The 19655-nt window shown below is 42.2% G+C and overlaps 1 protein-coding gene across 2 annotated transcripts; it reads right to left on the bottom strand.

The window, feature by feature from the left end:
* Positions 1-223: 223 nt before the first annotated feature.
* Positions 224-9776, bottom strand: tmtc4 (transmembrane O-mannosyltransferase targeting cadherins 4). Of its 2 annotated transcripts, XM_020100768.2 has the most exons (18): positions 9287-9775; positions 8988-9178; positions 8766-8881; positions 7887-8103; positions 6496-6583; positions 6201-6301; positions 5860-5952; positions 5486-5647; positions 4205-4407; positions 3709-3883; positions 3204-3335; positions 3014-3093; positions 2817-2924; positions 2550-2691; positions 2341-2455; positions 907-1019; positions 680-749; positions 224-495 (listed from the first exon to the last, which is right to left on the bottom strand). In XM_020100768.2, the coding sequence occupies exons 2-18, from the start codon at positions 9147-9149 to the stop codon at positions 347-349; spliced, it is 2226 nt and encodes a 741-aa protein (XP_019956327.2). In that variant the 5' UTR covers positions 9150-9178; positions 9287-9775; the 3' UTR covers positions 224-346. The 2 variants fall into 2 exon arrangements, with proteins under 2 accessions (XP_019956327.2, XP_069388464.1); XM_069532363.1 differs by lacking the exon at positions 3204-3335 and having other exon boundaries at positions 9287-9776.
* Between the last annotated feature and the right edge of the window lie 9879 nt (positions 9777-19655).

The following is a 19655-nucleotide window of genomic DNA, read 5'->3' as shown; positions in this document are numbered from 1 at the left end:
TTATAATACAGGAAACTTAACAAGAAGCTCTGCATTCTTCATTTTAACGCAGGCAACAGGCTGATCTTCTTATGTTCCTCCTCTAAAACGTAGCTGAAAAACACAACTTTATTTTCGTGATATTTTCTCTTAAAAATATTTTTTCCTCAACATGTACATAAAAGTGTGTTTTTTATGCGTTTGACATTTTCTTTTTTCCAAAGAACAAAACTAAAGCCTCATAAACAGATCATGGTTTTTATTTCCAAATGGTACAAAATCAGAATTTGTGAGACAAAATCATACCAAGTGAAACAATGGAATAAAATCTAGTTTTACAGCGGGGCGGGGATCCCAGAAGGTTCCTTCAGGGTGTGCTGCGTTTAAGTTGGTCCAGTTTGCGCCGCAGCATGTTGTAGTTGTCTCTGGTCCCAGGAGCCTCGGGGTCCAGGTGTAGAGAAAGCTCATAGTGTTTCTTTGCCAGCTCCAGCTTCCCCCAGCGATGATACAGCACCGCTGCGGAAAAAAACACAAACGCTCTTCAAGCTCAGGAGCCACTGAATTCCTGATAAATTCTGTTCATTTTGTGCGTTCATTGTAGGTCTGCATGCATAAAAATGCACGATTATTCATTCAGCTTGTGAGCACTTTGGATCTCTGTGTAAAACATGTGATATAACCAAAGTTGCAGTAGCCTTACCTAAATTGCCATGGCAACCAGCAGCATTTGGGTTGATCCGAAGAGCGTGAAGGAAGAAGCCCTCGGACTCCTGAGGAATAAAAACACCAAGCAAAATGTTAAACACTGAATTTTCTGTGCGAGTGAGAGAAATGTGTCACTCCTGACATGACGCAGACACAGAGGTTGAATTTACAATGTGCTCAAAAAAATATTCTGTGTTGAAATTTCATACTAAGATGACCGACCTTGTATTTCTGTAATTTCCCCAGGACGTTAGCCAATGAAAACATGATGGTGTGGTCGCTGGGGAGGAGCTTCAGAGCCTCTCTGCCGATCAACTCTGCTTGACCAAGGTTACCTTAAAGACAGAGGAAACAGACAACAACTAAAAGATAGCACATATTCCTTCACAGCAAGCATACAGTCTGACGCTTACATGTATTTTTAGTGAAACCTACCAAATATTTTATGCAGTTACAAGCGTGTGTTAACATTTAAATGCCATTAAAAATTCAAACCCAGTGATACATTGGTAATAACAGCTGGTAAACTGAGAACCGGACTGTTTGCTCTATTTGTCAGCAGTGTCGAGAGCAGAGTTTTTCCTTCTACACACATGGAGGAGCGGTTTAGTCTCCTAATTAAGGTTGAACACAAGGCCCACTGAGTTATTGATCTCTGTCACAGACACGTCTGATGTCTGGCCAGAAATGGAGAAAGAGAGAAAGAGAGAGAGAGGGGGAGAGAGAGACAGTCAGACAGACAATGACGGTCATGTCCTGAGTCATGGCCTGTGCCCTTCAGACACAGCTTGCCAACACACGGCTACATGTGTGACTGTGTCTGAGTGCATCTGACTGAATCGACACTGATTCTGCCTTTTGTTTGTGTAATGATCAAAACAAAAGAGGGGGGGGTGAACACCAAAGAGAAAAGAATATTCCCATTTCCTTGCTTTTTGAAAATGACACCTATTGTTCTTCTTTTCCCTCTTTCTGTTGGGGAGCTGGGGAGAGGGGTAGAATTATTTCTGTCAGATTTGGGGAACAAATGCTGTGGGGGGACTCTGAGGGGGCGCTGTTCTGGCTGTGCTTGCCCACGTTTGATCAGGAGCATACTGGGCCCTGATTGGACAGTTCCAGTGCCCTCCTGGGAGACTCCGCCCCCGCGGGAGCGGCTTCTGACAAAACGGCTCGAGCGTTTGGAAATCAGAGCATTCTCCACACGGCAGGGAAGAGTGCCTTCAAAACTCACAACACAAAGCTTTAATACATAAATTTCAAGCATTGCTGATTCCTGCTCTTCCGGTCTAATCTTGTTGGCCATTTAGATTTCCTGCTTTTCCAAAATAACAACGCAGAGTTTCTTGGCTGTTCAAGCTGAAACAAAATGCACCCAGGACCCAGAGTCCTTTATAGTAGAAAATTAAGTGTTGAACAGACACCGGATAATTTCAAAAATGGGTCATTATTATTATTATCATTATTATTGTAACAGACATTTATAAAATAAAATTAGTTGTTTGGTCCGTGATTATTTTAGGGAAAGGAAAGCAGGTTAAAATCTCAAGGTGTGATTATTACTATCTTATTTACAAAAAAGTAGTATTATATATATATATATATTTACACGCTAGTACTTTATATTCTGTATAGTATATTTGTGGGTTTTTTTGCTACCAGTGTTGTCCAGCAGAATGACCATGTTGTTCCACGCCAGGCTGTGGTCAGGTTTCAGTACGGTTGCATTCCTCCATGCGTTCAGGGCGTCCACGTGTCTGTTCTGGTCAGCATACTATCATGGAAGGAGAGAACAAATAAAGGTTAACAGCTCTAAAGATAACCGTCTCTTTACATTGTCAATTTTGTTCTACACCCTGAAGTCTCACCAAGCGTCCCAGGTTATAGTAGCAGTCTGGGTATTTTTTCCGGAAGCGAATGGCGTTCCAGTAGCTCTGCTCTGCTTCCTCAAATTTCTGTAGGCTGTTCTGAACTATTCCTAAGTTCATCCAAGCAGCAGCAAAGTCAGACCTGCACAGATTAAAAAATACAGAACCATCAAGAGGAGCTTTTTCTTTTTTTTTTTCTTACAGGCAACAGTGAAATGAAAATGATCATGTTTGTATAACGACGTTCATTTGTGTTGGACGACGTACTGAATAGAAACAGCTTTGGATAGAAGCTGCTCTGCCTCGATCAGTTCATTCCTCTCCTTCAGGATATTCCCCAGGTTGTTCATGGCGTGGACGTACGTAGGATGAAGCCTGGAAGTCACAGGAAACATGCAGCATGAAGTCAGTTTACTGATGTGTTTACAGTTGACTGGATTACTGATGTTTGTGAGGGGGCGTACCTGACGGCCTCTCTGTAATATCCAATAGCAGCAGTTGCATTTCCTCTGTCAGCCAAGTTCTTACCTACATTATAATGGACCTGAGGAATCAGCCACAAACACACAAGACATCTGAGTGCGACTTCAAATGTTCGGTTGTCATTTATTTAAACGTGTGTACAACAAGGCAGAGCACAGATTTTTTTTCTACCTTGGCATTGAGCGGACAGACAGACAGGGCACTGGTGAAGAGGCTTTGCTCCGACCGCCACTGGTAACTGCGGAGAGCGCAGCGAGCTACATGCATGCACAACAGCACAAGCACCGACACACACAGCAGCTTCTGTAACATGGAAGACAACACAAAAAAACAGAAGACATTTAACAACCACTGACTGTAAGTCATTATAACCCCTCAGCTCAAAAATGATTCTCTGTGACTCAGAGTTAACAGCCTGAAAATGTCCCCGTGTAACACGTGGGCACCACCTGCTGTTTCCATCCCTTTATAGGTGAGTCATTAGTCATCTCTCATGTCTGTCCCTACTCTGCAGCACCGAGCCACTGAAGCATCACAGTCGCATTAACAGGTGGTTTAATAAAAAGCGTTTAAAAGCAGCACATTGTGACCTGTTGGCTGTGAAACAGAAAGGTTGAAGCTGCTCATCAGGGTTTAAGAGCCCCGTGCAGGAGCTTTTATTTTGGTGTGATCCTACCCTGTATTTGCTCCAGCGACAGCAGCAGTGTCCCACGGAGTAGGCCAGCAGTAGGCAGTAACCGGCTGAAGACAGGTAGAGCACTCTCTCAGCGATGACGAAGCCAACCCTGAAAAAAATGTTGCAGGCTGGCAGGAAAGGGACTACGAGAAGCACCAGACCCAAGGTCACTGTCCTGGAAGAGGAGAACAGGAGAGGATCATATACAGATACACTCAAAAAAAGTCTGACACTGTATAAGGAGGAAATTCAGGCTTATCAAACTCACTCAACCTCCAAAGAAACCACCATACACTCAGGAAACTTTCCTCATGAACCACACACACACTGAACCAGCAGAGAATTTTAAAACTCCTCGCACAGCAATGGAGACATGGTGCTGTGGTCACACTGCAGTGGATATGATACCATTTTCATAATCAAGTGTAAAGTCTAGAGAGGCCAACATGTACTTCCTCTCATCTACAGCGGGTGTGAGATGGCTGTGCTTGCTTACCTCCTTCTCTGGCTGTCCTGCGAGCATAAGGCTTGGCTTATCAAGCCTATCAGGACGCACCAGAGCAGCAGTAGCCACACCATCCTCCAATCAGTGGCTGCCTTAATGAGGGGCACACAGCCCATGGACCAATCAAAACACAGCCACCAGGGACACAGCAGCAGCCAGGCATTCAGAGAGTAGTAGTAATTATAGTTCACTATCTGCCAATCAAAGAGGAACAGGACGGGTATGGGATGGAGGAGAGGAGGAGGAAGACGAGGGAGTTACATAATATCAAATTCAGAATCAACATCAATCACTGTGTTTCAAAATGATGATTATTTGGATCAGATACAATATTAGAGGTGTAATTACACTTAAAAACATAAAAATCAACAGCATTATAGAAGAGCACACGGGGACTGACTGATTCAGGTAAATAAAGATGGTTTTAGGATTTAACGTTGCATAACTTTAGTCAAAGTCTATTTATAGCACCTTTCATACAGGTTAGTGCAGTTCAACAAATGGCAGATGAGACAAAAAATAACACAAAACAAATACACATGCTATCAATAAAATACTGTACATACATTTGAAAAGCTAGTAATAATAAAAAACTAAACAATGCATGGGGATAAATACATAACATGTACAGCATAGAGGCAATTCAATTAGTGAATCAAATAATCTAATGTCTATAAGGCATATCTGATCAAAGGCCAGGCTGAGGAGACAGCTTGCAGCTGCTCTCGGGTCAGACTGTTCCCGCAGCTTGGATCATAAAGGCTGCACTTTGGAACAGCCAACTTACTATGAGACATGTACAGTGGTGCAAGACCATGAAGTGCTTCAACATCTAGTTAAATAATCTTTAAATCAATACAGAACTGAAAGGAAACTAAGGAAAAGGAGTAATGTGTTCTGGTCCTGGTCAGCTGTAGCTGATTTATATAGTAGTGAGTGATTAAATAAACTAGAATGACTTCGACAAGGCCCAACAGTCCTCTTAAATCAATCAAGCTGAACCAAACACAGATCCTAGCCCTCTAAATGTGCCTTTCTTATATAAAGATCCATAAATTAACTCCTGGGTAAACAATGGAAATGCTGAAAAATGCCCTATATTGTGAAAGAAAGTGACAAAAAAAATCCTTAGATCCGCCCTCTGACTCAGACCCAAACAGAAATTGAATGGGTGCTGAGTTTTTATGTGTAATCTTGTTCAAAAACCAACAATAAATGGACACGGTTGAAAACGTAGCCTCTTGGCTGAGATAATGAATAAATCTTACTCACTCTAAGAAATATATTTTCTGCAAAAGAGGCGGGGTTGTCTACTTCAGTGAATGCTGGTGGTCCTGTTCCCATGATCCTCCAGCGTGCATAGAGCATCAAGAGTCCTCCGAGACCCATGAGAGCCAGTCGGGTGAGCAGCCCTGTTCGTAACGTGTCACTCACCTGCCAGAAAAACATCACGACTTGTTAGCGACAAATAGAAATCTGTGTGTTTTTAGCTACATTCAAGCACTGGTTCATGATCACAACACACAGACATACATATAGCTTCTCTTTAACCATATACAGCATGTGATGTGACATTAATCATACAAGGGCGTGCATAATTTATGACAGAAAGGGAGGAGGGGGTGGGTTTATAAACTGCAACTCACATAGACTGGATTCTTCCTCAGGAGTAGCCTCTGGCTGAGTTCATACACATTAACATTACAGATCAGGAGGACATCAAAGGCTGCATTCACACCCTGAAGGAAAATACATAGAGGAGGGGAAATGGCATTTAAAATGTATATAGGTCAGCATCTTACTGGATCTTTAGCTCTTATCATACATGTGAAAAAACATGAGACTCCATGTAACCAATTAAATGAAATAAAAATTAATTCACATGTCTGGAAACAGGAGTATTTCTCGTGGATCACTGAGGAGCTCTCTTTAAAACATTGTTACCAACGGATCAATCGTTAACCTGCTTTAGAAAAAGAGTTCATACCAACACTGTGATGCCTTGTTCTTTACAGAGCATTGCTGCAGCACACAGCAAGAGACTGGCCACAACCCACCGGACAGAAAACCTGTCATCTCTGTCAGTCTCTGAGAGCACAAAGCACAGAGGACGTTGGACAGTTAAAGCTTAAAATAAATAGGCGTTCAAAGAAATGCATTGAAAAAAAAACCAAGAAGCAGCAAAGGGTTTAATGCCGTATTGTATTTATCAGCAGATATACGGACAGTCGTTTGTAGGGTATTGTCTTGCAGTACATAAAGAGAAATACTTGGATACCTACCTCTGTTGAAGGCTTTGCAGTAGGTGAGGAAAGAAAGCTGGAAGAACAGAGCACATAAAAGATCTGCTCGACCCACTATACCTGCCACCTTATCAGGATGGAGAGGGAGAAGAGAGAAAAAACGACAGAATTAAAGAGGCCGAGACAAAGTGGCAGAAAAGGTTAAACTGCAAAACACAATGAAGAAAAAGCATTAACATGTGCATCCTTTCATCAATGATTATGCTTTGTATCACATCCCACAGATCATTTTCTATTTTGCATATACTGCATCCAGTCACAAACGGATTTATGATGGAACGACTTATTAAAAGAGGAAGAATCACTCATTACCAGCATGGCCTGTTGGTGTGTGTGCTGTATACAGTGTGTGAGTACAGTATGGCTGGCATCCTGGGGTTGTCTGCTTTGATACATACAGCAGACCTAACCCAACAGCCTGCCTGCCTCCCACCCCCCAGGTCTCACCCAGTCCTTGCCCTGCATGATTAAAGACAACGGAGAGGGGGAAATGCTGCCTTCCAGCCAGGCTTTACAGCAAACGCAGTAATGCTGGCAGGTCAATAAGCAACCCAACACAGCTAATAGTTAGGCCGTGCTACCGCGCGTACCTTGGCTATGCACTCCCAGCTGAGACGGGGCTTTTGTTCTTGGCAAGGAACCACTGCATGTTTAGTATAAAAACCTCTGGACTGGTGTGTCAAGATGCCACGATGCACCGCTTTAGGGACTCCGTGTTGTTAATAAAAGTTTTCTGAAAACCTAAAATCACTAACAGTACCATGTCTAAATGGGCGACCGTGGAAAATGCGCCCAACTCAATCCAAGAACAAAGAACAGAAGCCGACAGACTCTGATACAACTGGTGAGTAAGGCTGCAGGAGAACAAAGTTGGACTAAATATGTGATAATCTATCGTGTCTCATATGATTAACTCACAGAGGCTGAGAGAGAGGCTGTTGCATAACGAATTAAAGTTTGTATCTTCATTGTTCGGATGCTCTGTCGTCAACCGGCCAAAGTCACAATTTCAAATTTAAATGCATTCACCAAATCAATTGTGTCTTGTCACCAAATCAATGTCCAGATGTTCTGGTTATTTATGAACGATGATGTAAAAGAAGGTTGTTTCTCTTTTTGTTGGATGTAATTTGTGGCTGTCAAACTCAAACACTGCAGTTACATCAGTTTGAACTTAACCAATTGCTCTCAAGGTGAACCACTCCAAATAGTTGTGTTCAATGTTTTCATTTTCATTCCACTGTTCTGTATATTAACAATATCTGGAATCCTGTCAAACTCATGTTATTTGGACTAAAACCAGTTAAAATTCCACCATATTTGTCAGAAAGTGAAAAACTTTCTTGAACTTGATATTAGACTCTACTTACACTTTCTGTGTGGACTGGATGTGCAGCAAAGAAGAGGGCAGCGAGCAGAGATGTTTTGGGAGCATGGTTCATCAACCTATCTCTCTCATCATAGGCCAGTCCACCAATCAGTATCGCAAACACATCAATCATCAGGGCGGAGATGGCGGCATGGAGGACAATGTTAAGGACGTGGAAGCCGACGGGATGCAGGCCTCCTGCCAAGAGGTAGTTCAGCCTACGAAATAAAGAAGGAGGACGATGAGGGAAATTAGTTAAAGAGGCCAGAACTGTTATTATTATGGCTACAAGCATTTAACATTGTAGTAAGAGTGTCTGTCTGACAGAGCTTAAATATGACGATGACACAATTGTTCCTGGCCTCTCTTTTTTATCTACCCCCCCTCTCCAGCCACCTCTCTTCTCCTTCCCTCACTTTTCTCCTCTCATCCCAATCAGTGTAGGCAGATGTCTGCCCATATCAATTCTGGTCAGTCTCTTTGTTGGCTTATTTACACACACAAAACTCTACAGACCCATTTTCCAGCAAACTTGGTGGAGGGATGGAGCCTGAGCCATTAAAGACCATTTTAAATTTCAGTGCAGGTTGAAGTTCAGATTTAAATCTAGGAAATGTTTCACTTTATTTATCTATATATTTAGACAAAAAAAAAAAGGTTTATCAAACCACATTTTTTCTTATAAATTTCCACAATAACAACAAGACAATCGTGTGCAGGATTGTTCGGCGTTGGTGGAGGAATTGCTCATGGTTATGTTTCTCTATAATAATGTATAACTATGAAGAGTGATTTGAGATCATGTATTTTTCGACTTTGGCGCTGTACAAATAAAATTTAATTGAGGGAGTGAGTTCATACAGTGAATGGAAATTCTTACCTAAAAGTCAGGACAGTGAGAGGTCGGTAGGATTTGTGACTAGAGTTGCTGCTCAGGTTACTTCCCCAGAAGTCATTGCTCCAGATGTTGTTCAAAGGTGTTGTTGGTTTCAAGTCCTGGAACAGAAACGTTTAATTACACCTGCCGACCCTGTCTCTCTGCGCAGTGTCAGAAAACGGAGCTATCTTTACGTGGGGTTCGTTAATCAATCACATAAATCACCTTGTTGTTGACGATGGCTTCGGAGTCATCAAACACAAACTCCCCGTCATAGCTGTTGATGAAGCACAGGAGTGCCAGCAGGGCGACAGTGACCTTGGCCTGGACTGGAGCGAGCTTTGGCAGAGGTATGTGGTGATCCCAATAAACTTCAGACAATCCCATGATGCACCGGGTCTTCTTTGGTCATTATTCTGCATCAGCAGGTGGAGGAGGAAGAGCAGACAGAAACATTTGTGTTAGCTGCTACACATACAACACAACCGTCTCAAGAACACACACAGTGTTAGACTGATTGTTACCTTGAGTTTTTAGAGACATGCTGTGAGAGGTCATCCTGTTTTGTGATGATCTCCCATGGCTGCTTCTCCTCCAGCTAGCTAACTGGCTAACCTTGACTCGCTGAATGAGGCCACAACAGTAGCAGCAAAACCAGCTCAGTGATCAACTTTGCACTTTGAGACCTTGAGGTGAAACGACAACGCTGTCACACACGATTACATGACGGCGTAACGTGAAGGGAGGGCTGCGAGTCAGCAAGCTAATGTAGCGTGGCGTTAGCATGTCTCGTTAGCGGCTGTTAGCTCCATTGTTGAACGGCGCAAACGTGACGGACACGCGGGAGGACGTGTGTCGGTGGCACGCGGAATGCGTTTGAGATAGTTGGACGTAAAGTGCGAAGGTTCCCGGGAAGAGCTCGGACCGAGGCGCACACGGAAACTCTGTAAACAAACACACACGCTCGGGCTGCAGCACTTCCTGGTCAGCGTCACTGCCACGTGTTCGCTCTCAACCAATAGACGCTGCGTGTTGGGAGTGACGTCGCTGGTGAAGGCAGAGTCTGAACACCCACAGCTGGAATATTTTTCTGTAAATGTTTTATTTTATTGTATCATTACCTCCCCTTTCTTTACATTACAACGTGTTCTTCATTTATCCTCTCTCTTGTTTCTTCTTAATTTTCTGTTTATTACATTTGTGTATATTGATGTTGTTATAATCTCTGTTTGTGATTAAGAAGGATTCATAAATATAAAAGAAGCAGACAGCGCTAAAGCACTATTAATTGCTCTAATAATATATCACCAATACAATTAAAATCAATTAAAATATATTTAGCATATAAACTTCTCTGTTATTCCTGTCTTCACTCTGTAAATACTAGTTTAATTACATTCATATATTTCTATATTTCTGTATACACTTAAGTATTGCATGTTACTTATTGCTTGCTGATGTCTTTTAGACTCTTGCTGCTGTAACAGTGCACATTTCCCCATCGTGGGACTAATGAAGGACTTCTTATCTTACCTTCTGAAGACGTCTGGAGCTCATCACACTCATATGTGTTTTATGACAAAAACATAATTTGGCTATGAAACACCTTCATTTTTTCTTTTTTAATTTCAACAATAACTACTAGACAATCATGTAGAGGATTGTTCATCCCTGGTGGAGGTATCCACTCTGCTGTCATCTAATTTACAATATAACAATAGCTAAACACATTGCTGTAAATAATAAAGTTGTCCAATTAGTTTATAGTTTGAAACAATGCAGCTAACTTAGTTTGCATTGAGCCATATGAGTTATTTTTAAAATAACATGTCAACATGTCTGCTGTGAAAATGTTTTGTCTTTTCTCTACTGTGACATTTTTCTTTGTTTTTGTGAAGGTTGGATAGTGGTTATTCCTCGAGAATTGATTTCTTTCTTTACCATTGTCTCTCTGTGTTTTTCCCTTTATTTATCTACCTCTGCTGGCTCTGGCTCTGAGAAGAAGTTATAATCCAGTTATTGATCGTCCTTCCTCATTTCTGCAGAAGAAACATCAGCTCAGTAACCGGTGAAAAACAGTGCCAGAGAGGCTTGTCTAAATCTAACCACACATGGGCCTGCACACACATGTTCAGCAGGTGATAGCAACAGTTTTGCATGAAATCATGTTTGTTGCTCTTGTTTTCTCCATCATAAGAACGTGGCTGAACTGAAGCAGGTCTGTGAGGAATGATCAAATTTACTCTTGTATGTTGTGCAAATCTTTCTGCAACCACTTGCAACAATTATTTGAGGTCATTGTCACCAAACGAGCTTTGATTTGGTAAACGTTTGAAGGATTTGTAAAATTAAAACACAAACAATTGTACACATGTCCATCAATATGTGACTTGATGAAGATACCATCACAATTAATAAACATTTCATGCAGAGAAGCAGATCATTTGAATGGGTTCATGTACATTTTCTTGCCACTCCGTTTCTCCGTCACAGATCGTACAGCTTTCATTTCAAACGAGGCTAATCTGTTGTCAGTCGTAAGATATGTTAGCAGAAGGAAGTGTTAATGGAAAGACAAGTGTCTGTAAGAGTTAGAGGTGCTGATGTTGTGGAGAGGCCCATGGCAGGCTCCAGGATTTTGTGCTCCATTTCACCTGTCATTGCTTAGGGAAGACGAGGAATCTTCCTAATGGCCAGAGCAAGGGGCCCGGAGGGGGGACAATTGTCAAGGGCACATTCTCAGACCTTTAAAATGGGTCTCAAGGTTGGTTAGAGAAGTAGACACTTATTCTTTAAGAAAGCACCCATAATTAAGGCCGTGCTTCAAAACATCCTCCTTTGATATCTGAAGAGTTGAATCCACTGGTGAAGCTTCAAGGTTTGAAGGATACACCCAGGAACACAGCTCATATTGTTTACTGATGAAAATGGTTTATTTAATCATCTTTTACATCTGACTTAGAATTTGTACTATCTCTGCAGGAACAAGGAAAGTTCTGCAGAAGCATTTAGCGCCCCCACCCCAAAAAAAACTCATCTAATTACCACCCCATGCAAAATGCATGAAGTATGGATTTCATCTCCTGGTTCCTCACCCATGTCAGTCAATTGGAATTCATGTTATTAGCATCACTTCCAGTGGGCTGGGCAGGGTGGAGCAGATAATGAGGGAGGATGTTCCTCAGCGGAAGATCTACCGACCGAGATGCAGGGAGACAGGGGGCCGCCAGTGGAGACCCTGTCAGGATGGGTCCACTGTTTTTCCTGATCATGCAGAAGGGGACAGACATTGATTGTGTGCCGATAGAATGACAGCAGATAGGAAAGGTCAGGGTCAAACGGCGTGAAAGTGAAGAAATGGTTGAGCATCACGCAATGAGTGACGCAGCCTGCGTGTGCTTTTCATCATTAGCTGTTAATCACAGCTGGCACAGTTTTCTTTTCTCTGATCGCAGTGGGTGAGGTAAAAACATATTCTCCAATGTTTTGTTTATTAAGGAAAATGTTCGCTAATGGCAGGCGAAGTTACATTTGTAAAACAGGCTCAGCGGTGAAATGTTTCATATTTTTTTTACAGATTATTTATCTGGTAAAAATAAATGTAGCGGAGCTGGAACTTTTTGATTAAAAGATAGAAGTTATTTCAATAATGATGATGTCCTGGGGTAATATGAGTTTACTCCATTCACATCTCAATCATTAAATATTTATTAGTTTCATAAAATGAAAATGCTTTTTTTTTAAATTGCTTGCCTGGTTATTGAACTAGCAATCAGTAGCGAACAGAGGATGAATTGACATAACCCCATATGGCAGATGGATAAAAAGCAGGGTTGGGAAAAATATATTTTGTTAACATGCAGTTTTGTTAAAGTGGTTGTAAAATTGGTTTATAAATGTCCATTCCAAAGGTAATCAGCTCTAAAATAATCTATTCTAAGGCCGACAGAAATTCATTCTGTTTAAAGTTCTTAATTCAACTGAAAACTCTGTGTAAAAAGTTTGATTAGCGTTGCTTAGTTTTGGGCTCAGAACATCTCTTACATGTATATCTGTGATACATGTATGTTTCTCGGATGAGGTGTGTGTGACCTCGACCATCACCCATGCGAGCTGCTGTTTTGAAGCCTTACAAATTGAACATCACGCTGTATCGCTAGAGATTGAGCAGTTGTGGTCACATAATCACAAAGAGCCTCTTTATTTAAATCCCATTGTGCTGAAAGCTATTTCTTATTCTGCTTTCTAAAGCCTTGGTTGCTTTGAGAATCAAGAACCTTTCCTTTTGTACAACTTTGCTCCATTAAAGTCGGTGTTCTTCGAAAACATTCCTATTTTTGTCTGGGTGCCAGAGGTGGAACAGACATCTACAACAAGGGTGAGCGAGATATAATTGACTTTAAACCAAGTACTGACTCATCACTTGTCACACGCCCCATCCGAACCTCTTTAAAAGGCGCTCTTCCCTTGTTATTTGGCTGCGAGCTGTAAGCCTCACCTTTTCTGATCAAAAGTTTCTTATTATCACACTTCCCCAAACTTCTCCTTAAAGACAGTATTGTATTGTTACACACGTTTCATCTCCTCTAAAGTTCTTGTAAGCGACTATTGATGTGCTGGAGCTGAACCGTCTCCTTTTGAAATTCTCCCCTCAAAGGTGCTAAATCCAAATCTTTACACAATTGAGCTGAGCCACGGGGACTTCATGTGAAAATCAAACACCGTTTCCTGCACTTCCAAAGGTCTTCATCAGGAGCTGCTGATGTTCAAGGCTCTTCTAAAGCTCCCCCTGCCAACCTGCATGTAAGAACTACTAATTTCTCCTTTTTTGTCACTCGCTTTCGGTACATGTGCAGCAAATAAAATCCACACAGGCATTAGCAGAATCACACTAAAGTCACACGCAGAGGCCACAAAACTGACATTACGCACAAAAACTGTCTTTGCACTCTGTTTCCCAGAGTGTTCATTTCCCAGCTGAGGGTGCTCAGCTTCTCTTCATTTCCTTCTGTTCAGCAGCTCGGAGAAATGCAGCATGTTCTCGCAGACAGTGGAAATTCATTTAGCTTATATAACAAGCCCACAGAAGGATTTCAAAAAAACAACTTCTAGCTGAGTTTAGTCTTGCAGGGGCTGGTAGAGCGTACATTCAAATATTGGGATTTGGAGAAATCTACTATCAATCAGCAAAAATCTGTTGCTCTGATTTAACTAAATGCTTGTTTTTTATTTAAAGAAAGTGGAAAGTGTGCATATCCAACCCCAATTTCCAAAAAGAAAGAACAGGCAATCCTGGAGCCCATCGGCTATCATCTGACAACACATTTTATAACGCAATATTTATATTATATTATATTTTGGGGCTTGTGGTGTAGACAGCAGATATCCAAGAATCTTGTCTCAGCCGGTCAAACGTTTCGCCACACAAAACAAAAACTGTAATACTTGTTGTTGCTGTTTTAGGTGACATTTAGGCTAAACTCTATAATGCAGATAAATTGAAAAGCCTACAGATGATGCATTTCAGTCACGTGTTCTGCTGCTTATGCTCTCAACATTGACCGTGTACCTGCGGGCAACCAAAGCCAAGTCAGACTAGAAACAGAAACTAGAATCTGTTGCATATATTCACATGCAGAATCTGTTCAGAGAGATTAAAGGAGAGGTAGTGCACACACCGAATACTGCAAGACCATACGTGTTTGATGTTTAATGTGATGTTTCGACCTTCAAATTCCTTATATGGCAAAAGTGATGAGGAGAAAATAGAGTTATTTTTTGTCCGTTTAGTTTCTTTGACACCTACTGAACGGATGTCCATGAAACGAGGTGCAAGAACGGGATACGGGCCAAGAAAGAACCCATTCCATTTTAGGATGGATCCAAACAAAGAGGCAGGTTCAGGATGATTTTTATCATTTGTACCAATTTCCAAGGAATCGTTTATGAATCTAGATGAAAGAAATCAGGCGTTTTTAGGGAACTGATTTCTATGAATGTGTGTAATTTGTTGAAGCCTGATTGAATTTAAGGAGACTGCTACTGAGTGACATTCTAGTTTATTCATGGTAATAAAAATACAAGTGTTGTAATTCAGGTTGTGTAATTAGGCTGTGTAGGCACTCAGCAGCTGAAGGTAAAACTGTTGGACTGTCTGACAGATGAGTACCTGTGAAATATCCTCAAAAGAACCATGTACACGGAATCAACCCAGCGACGTTATGTGCGGCTACATACAGTCAAAGCCTCGCCTTGTAAGAGAATGACATCAGTACAGTCAAGTCCGCTGAAGGTGAGTCATCTTCACTTTAATTAGGTGTGTGAAAGCTTACAATAATTCCATCCTTGTCAGAGTGCTGTGGTCTGTATGAGGAGAGTCCCCTCACAGAGGATGGTGATGGAGAATGGCTTGCATTAATGAGGGGAAACACAGCGGGCAGGAGCCAGGAAACTATCACTTAAAGAGCTAAGATGGCTGCTAATATCCATAGCCTACAGAATAAAAAGGTATGAGATGACACATTATAATAATGATGCCTAAGTGCAAAGTAAGCAACTCACAGTAAAACAAAGTCAATTTGTTCTTAAAGAGCAAACAAACTGTAAGTGAAGAAGTATTTTCAGCTGAAAACTTACAATGTGTCAGATAAAACTTTATTCTTTTTAAAGTCGAGTTGCAGTTTCTTTTATTCTTCCTGGATGCTTTATATGCCAGTTACATCTCTAGAAATGTGAGAACTTCCCAGTTTCATTTAATTGTGCTGAGGATGACACAGATTCTATAAAATATATTTTCACCCATACATTCATCTATTATATCTATATTGCTTATAAGGGTCTGGGGGGGGGAGTATTTGAATTATAAATATCAAATGATGCCTTAATTATTTTTTTCAAAAGCGCACACTATTCCACTGAGAAGTGGCGAGGGTTCATCCTGGCACAACTGGGGAAACATCCAGTGTGTTCCTGGTGTGGATCCAGTGGTGTGTGTGTGTGTGCGTGTGTGTGTGTTACTTTCCAACTAAAAGGAAAGCGAAGACATGACTGCACATTAATCTGTTTCACATTCGTTTGGCATAAAAGCCACATTTCAAGCAGCTCCTCTGTTTAATGATTGCATCCGTCATTCCTTACATCTGAGTTAAAACAGATTCTGCTTCCATCCACACACTGGATTCACCCAGAGTGTGTGTGTGTGTGTGTGTGTGTGTGTGTGTGTGTGTGTGTGTGTGTGTGTGTGTGTGTGTGCGTGCGTGTAGTTCCCTGCACTTTTTAGATCACTGGTGGTGGAGGACTCCTTTGTTCTCTACATGGGGCCGAAGGAATGGCGATCTTCTATGATAAAGGCATTCACATCAATATGAGCACCCAGGGGACCGGCGTCCATCACAAAGTCACCATGGAGGGCTCTGCAGGTAGGTGTTCTTATCATATTTACATTTTGCTGTGATGGCACGATGATCTGTCCTCACTCCTTACTTGTGTGTCTGTTCCCTGTTGCTGTTTATTTTATGCTGTTTCCATCAGGATGTACGAATAAAGATGTTCTGGACTAAAAGACACAAACATGTAACATAATATACTGTTGCTGAGCAAACAGTGTGCACAAGCTGCAGCTTTTCTTCCATAGAACTAGACCTGTTCACAGATTACAGCATGCATGGATTTCTCAAAGGGCGCTAGCACTTAACTTTCACTTCTTGGCAGTGTGATTTGATTAATTTCATTTTCAGTAGAGCGCATAAATCTTCCAAGGTCTAACAGTCTCCTTAAATTCAATCAAGCCGCACCAAATTACACACACTCATGGATATCAGTTCTCTAAATGTGCCTGTTTGTGCCTGTTTGTGAAATTTGTGAAAATGTCAAAGAACGTCCTCAAGATGTTAAAGAAAGGGTCCGAGACAGAGATGAAAACAGCAACAGTGATCTATCTAAGTGACGTTGGCAGTTCACGATTCTCCAGTTCTGAGTCAAGCTTCATTGAACTTTGAACAAACAGGTGAACAGCTCTTTGTGCAGCAGCGGTGGCGCAGCTTTGTGGTTCTGTGAGTCTCTCAGTTACTGCTGATCACTACAGGCATGTATAGAAACATCACAACAAGGAGTAGTGAGGAAAGGGGTTGTGGGAAATAGTTCTTGACAAAGTAAGGTATTCATAATAAACTCCATACATTCACCAACTTCTACAATTCTTCAAAACCTGCAGCCATCAACAGAGATTAAGTCCTGTCCAGTTCCATCAACTTTACCCGCTGCCTCCACAGGTGTCTGTGGCTCTGCCTTCCAGAGTAACGGAGCCATCATAACACATCACAGCTCAGAGCTGAAGAGTGGCAGCACCCAGCCAGCCTACTGTACAGCGTATAGGCCCGTGGGCACAGAGATAGCATGGCTGCTCAGGTCATCCTCAATGCCAGGGTTGACTCTCTTAGGGTATGGCAGGACATTTTATCTGCAAGTGACCCCCACTGGGTTCCTTCTCACAGGGGTCAGGAGTGAGACGAGGAGGCTGGTCGGATGAACAGAAGGGCCAGAGGGGGTTTGTAGAAATAAAAGAAGGGACGTGTGAGACCTGGCAGTGGTTAAGTTGATTCGCTCTGTACTGCGGCCCCTGCTGTTGCCTTCTCCCTGGTGTTGCTCACAAAAATGTTCCGCCAAAAACCCTCTTGTCGCCATGGCACCCCAGGCCCCGGCATGATTGACACCCTGTCACATTATCTTATGACAGCGCTGGTGGAGAGAGGGCACCGCGAAGTGATACTGGAAAGTGGCTGGGGACTTGCACGCAGACCCAGCGAGACAACACGCACATACACACACATGGCTGCACACATGCAGCAGACACAAGCCTGAAGGAGCTCAACACACATCGGTTTGTGTGCGTGCTCATGCTCTAGAGGCAAAATTTTACCAAACACAAGGGAAGGTTCATACAGGGGCGCAGATGTTTTGCATGTTGTGTGTACATCGCGCTCCAGAGACGTGCTATTTTAGGCAGCAGGGTGTATGGAACAGTCCACTGATTCCTTTATGAGATGAACATCACTCTCTATAGCTGGAGGTAGCTCCAGGCTTTTATTTATGGCACTTTATACCCAGGAGATGCTCTATTGTAGCACCATAACATCTCCGGCTTACGTATCAAGGAGTAGTAAATCATCAAAGACGCCTTTAAATAGATAAAAGTCGAGCAAAGAGACTTAAATGTTGATCTTATCTTTTTTCTAATGTTAATATGAAGCGAGGCTCTGTGAAAGCAAATGTACTGACAGAGAACAGTGTGATGATTAGGAAAGGTTATCAAAGTGGTCATTAACAGTTGGATGAACTATAAGCAATGTTGTAGTGGTGAGTATTTTAGTCTTGGAGATGATCTGAGACTCAAACATTCAGTCTTTTTCACTTTACCAGGAGCCTTCAAATATCACAACCTACTTCCTGCCCCCTAATAGAGTAGTATACTCCCCCCCAAAAAAAGAGAAAACTCAGGAGGTCATCTCTACTCTACAGAAAGTTGTCTTTCTTTTGCCATGTGGTTAATGTTGATTGTTTTCTCTGCATGTCAACAACCTAATGAACATCACACATTCTCAGACTTTTAGATTCTGTCATGTAAAAACTAGAACTGAAGTTTGTTGTTGACCAGTTTCCAGACTGATTTTTCTTCACAAAAGCTTCCTGTGGAAAACAATTGAAACATGGTGGAACAACAACTAATCAGGCACTATTTGTTTTTTGTTTTTTTTGGTTCTGGGACTTTGCTGGTTCCTGGCACTGGTTAGGATAAAGTAAAAGTCTCATCAAAGCCTCTCCATGCATTTTGCTAAGCTTTGTTTCTCTGTTTCTATCATGTCCTGCGTCTCATTCCAGAACATACGGGCACTGCCGCTTCCTCTCGTTCTAGATTCCACTTCCTGCCTGAGTATTTTCCGCCCCTGTGATAGTTTGCCCCGCCCTCATGCGTCGCACCTCTCTCTTGACCTGATCACCTGTGAACCAAACTATCTCTACCTCTGATTTATCAAACCTGACTCTGCTTCATGTGTCTGAATTATCTTCAACAACTTCTGGAAGTATATCTGAACATCTGCCAACAAACTTTACTTGAAGTATTTAGCATGAAACCTCACAGTATGAGCACAAAGCACAAATATGATATATTTCCGACCTCAGTCTTTGTCAGTGGTTGTTAAGGACAGGGTGATGTTCCTCGGTCTCCAAATAGAACAGACAGTGGTAACCCTTTCTGTAAATGGGACTCGCAGGGGGCCATTGCCAGCAGTGGGCCACCAATGTTTGTCCACATGGGTATGACCCCTTTTGAGGGCCAGGTCAGGGCAGGCATGCCAGCAACAGCTGGGTGAGGATGATGGGTGTCAGACCACAGCACATGTCAAAGTCCAGACCTGCATCTGACAGCTGGATGACATTGAACTGGGAATTAAGGAGAAACATCCTGTTGAGTGACATCCACTTTCAGGATTGTATTTGTGATAAATAATGTTTAGATTATATATACACCTGTAACATCATCCCGGTCTTTGGAGGATGCAGGATGCAAACATTGATCTTTAGAGTATTCCCATCAATTATCTGGCAGGTGTATTGAGCACAGTCGGGTTAATATGGAGTCCCCATTAGCATGTGAGGCCCACTTTAAGGGTTGATATTCATCCACCTCCGTCTCTCACACTAAGAGGTGGAGGCTTTTCTGTCAGGGTACCCCCTAACCCCCTATTGCCCGTCTTTCCATTTCCTAACCCCCTCCTTCCCCCTTCCCTCCTTTCCCCTCTGGAGGCCTGCATTAAACATAAAGACTCTGCATGGATGAGTGAGTCAACAAATTACCACAGCCAATAAATGGGAAAAATGATCTGCCACCAGTCT

Source organism: Paralichthys olivaceus, chromosome 10 (genome assembly GCF_024713975.1).
Source record: "Paralichthys olivaceus isolate ysfri-2021 chromosome 10, ASM2471397v2, whole genome shotgun sequence".
NCBI classification, from domain to species: Eukaryota; Metazoa; Chordata; class Actinopteri; order Pleuronectiformes; family Paralichthyidae; genus Paralichthys; species Paralichthys olivaceus.
The sequence above is the reverse complement of the archived record's forward strand: the minus strand, read 5'-3'. Positions and strand labels throughout refer to the sequence as shown.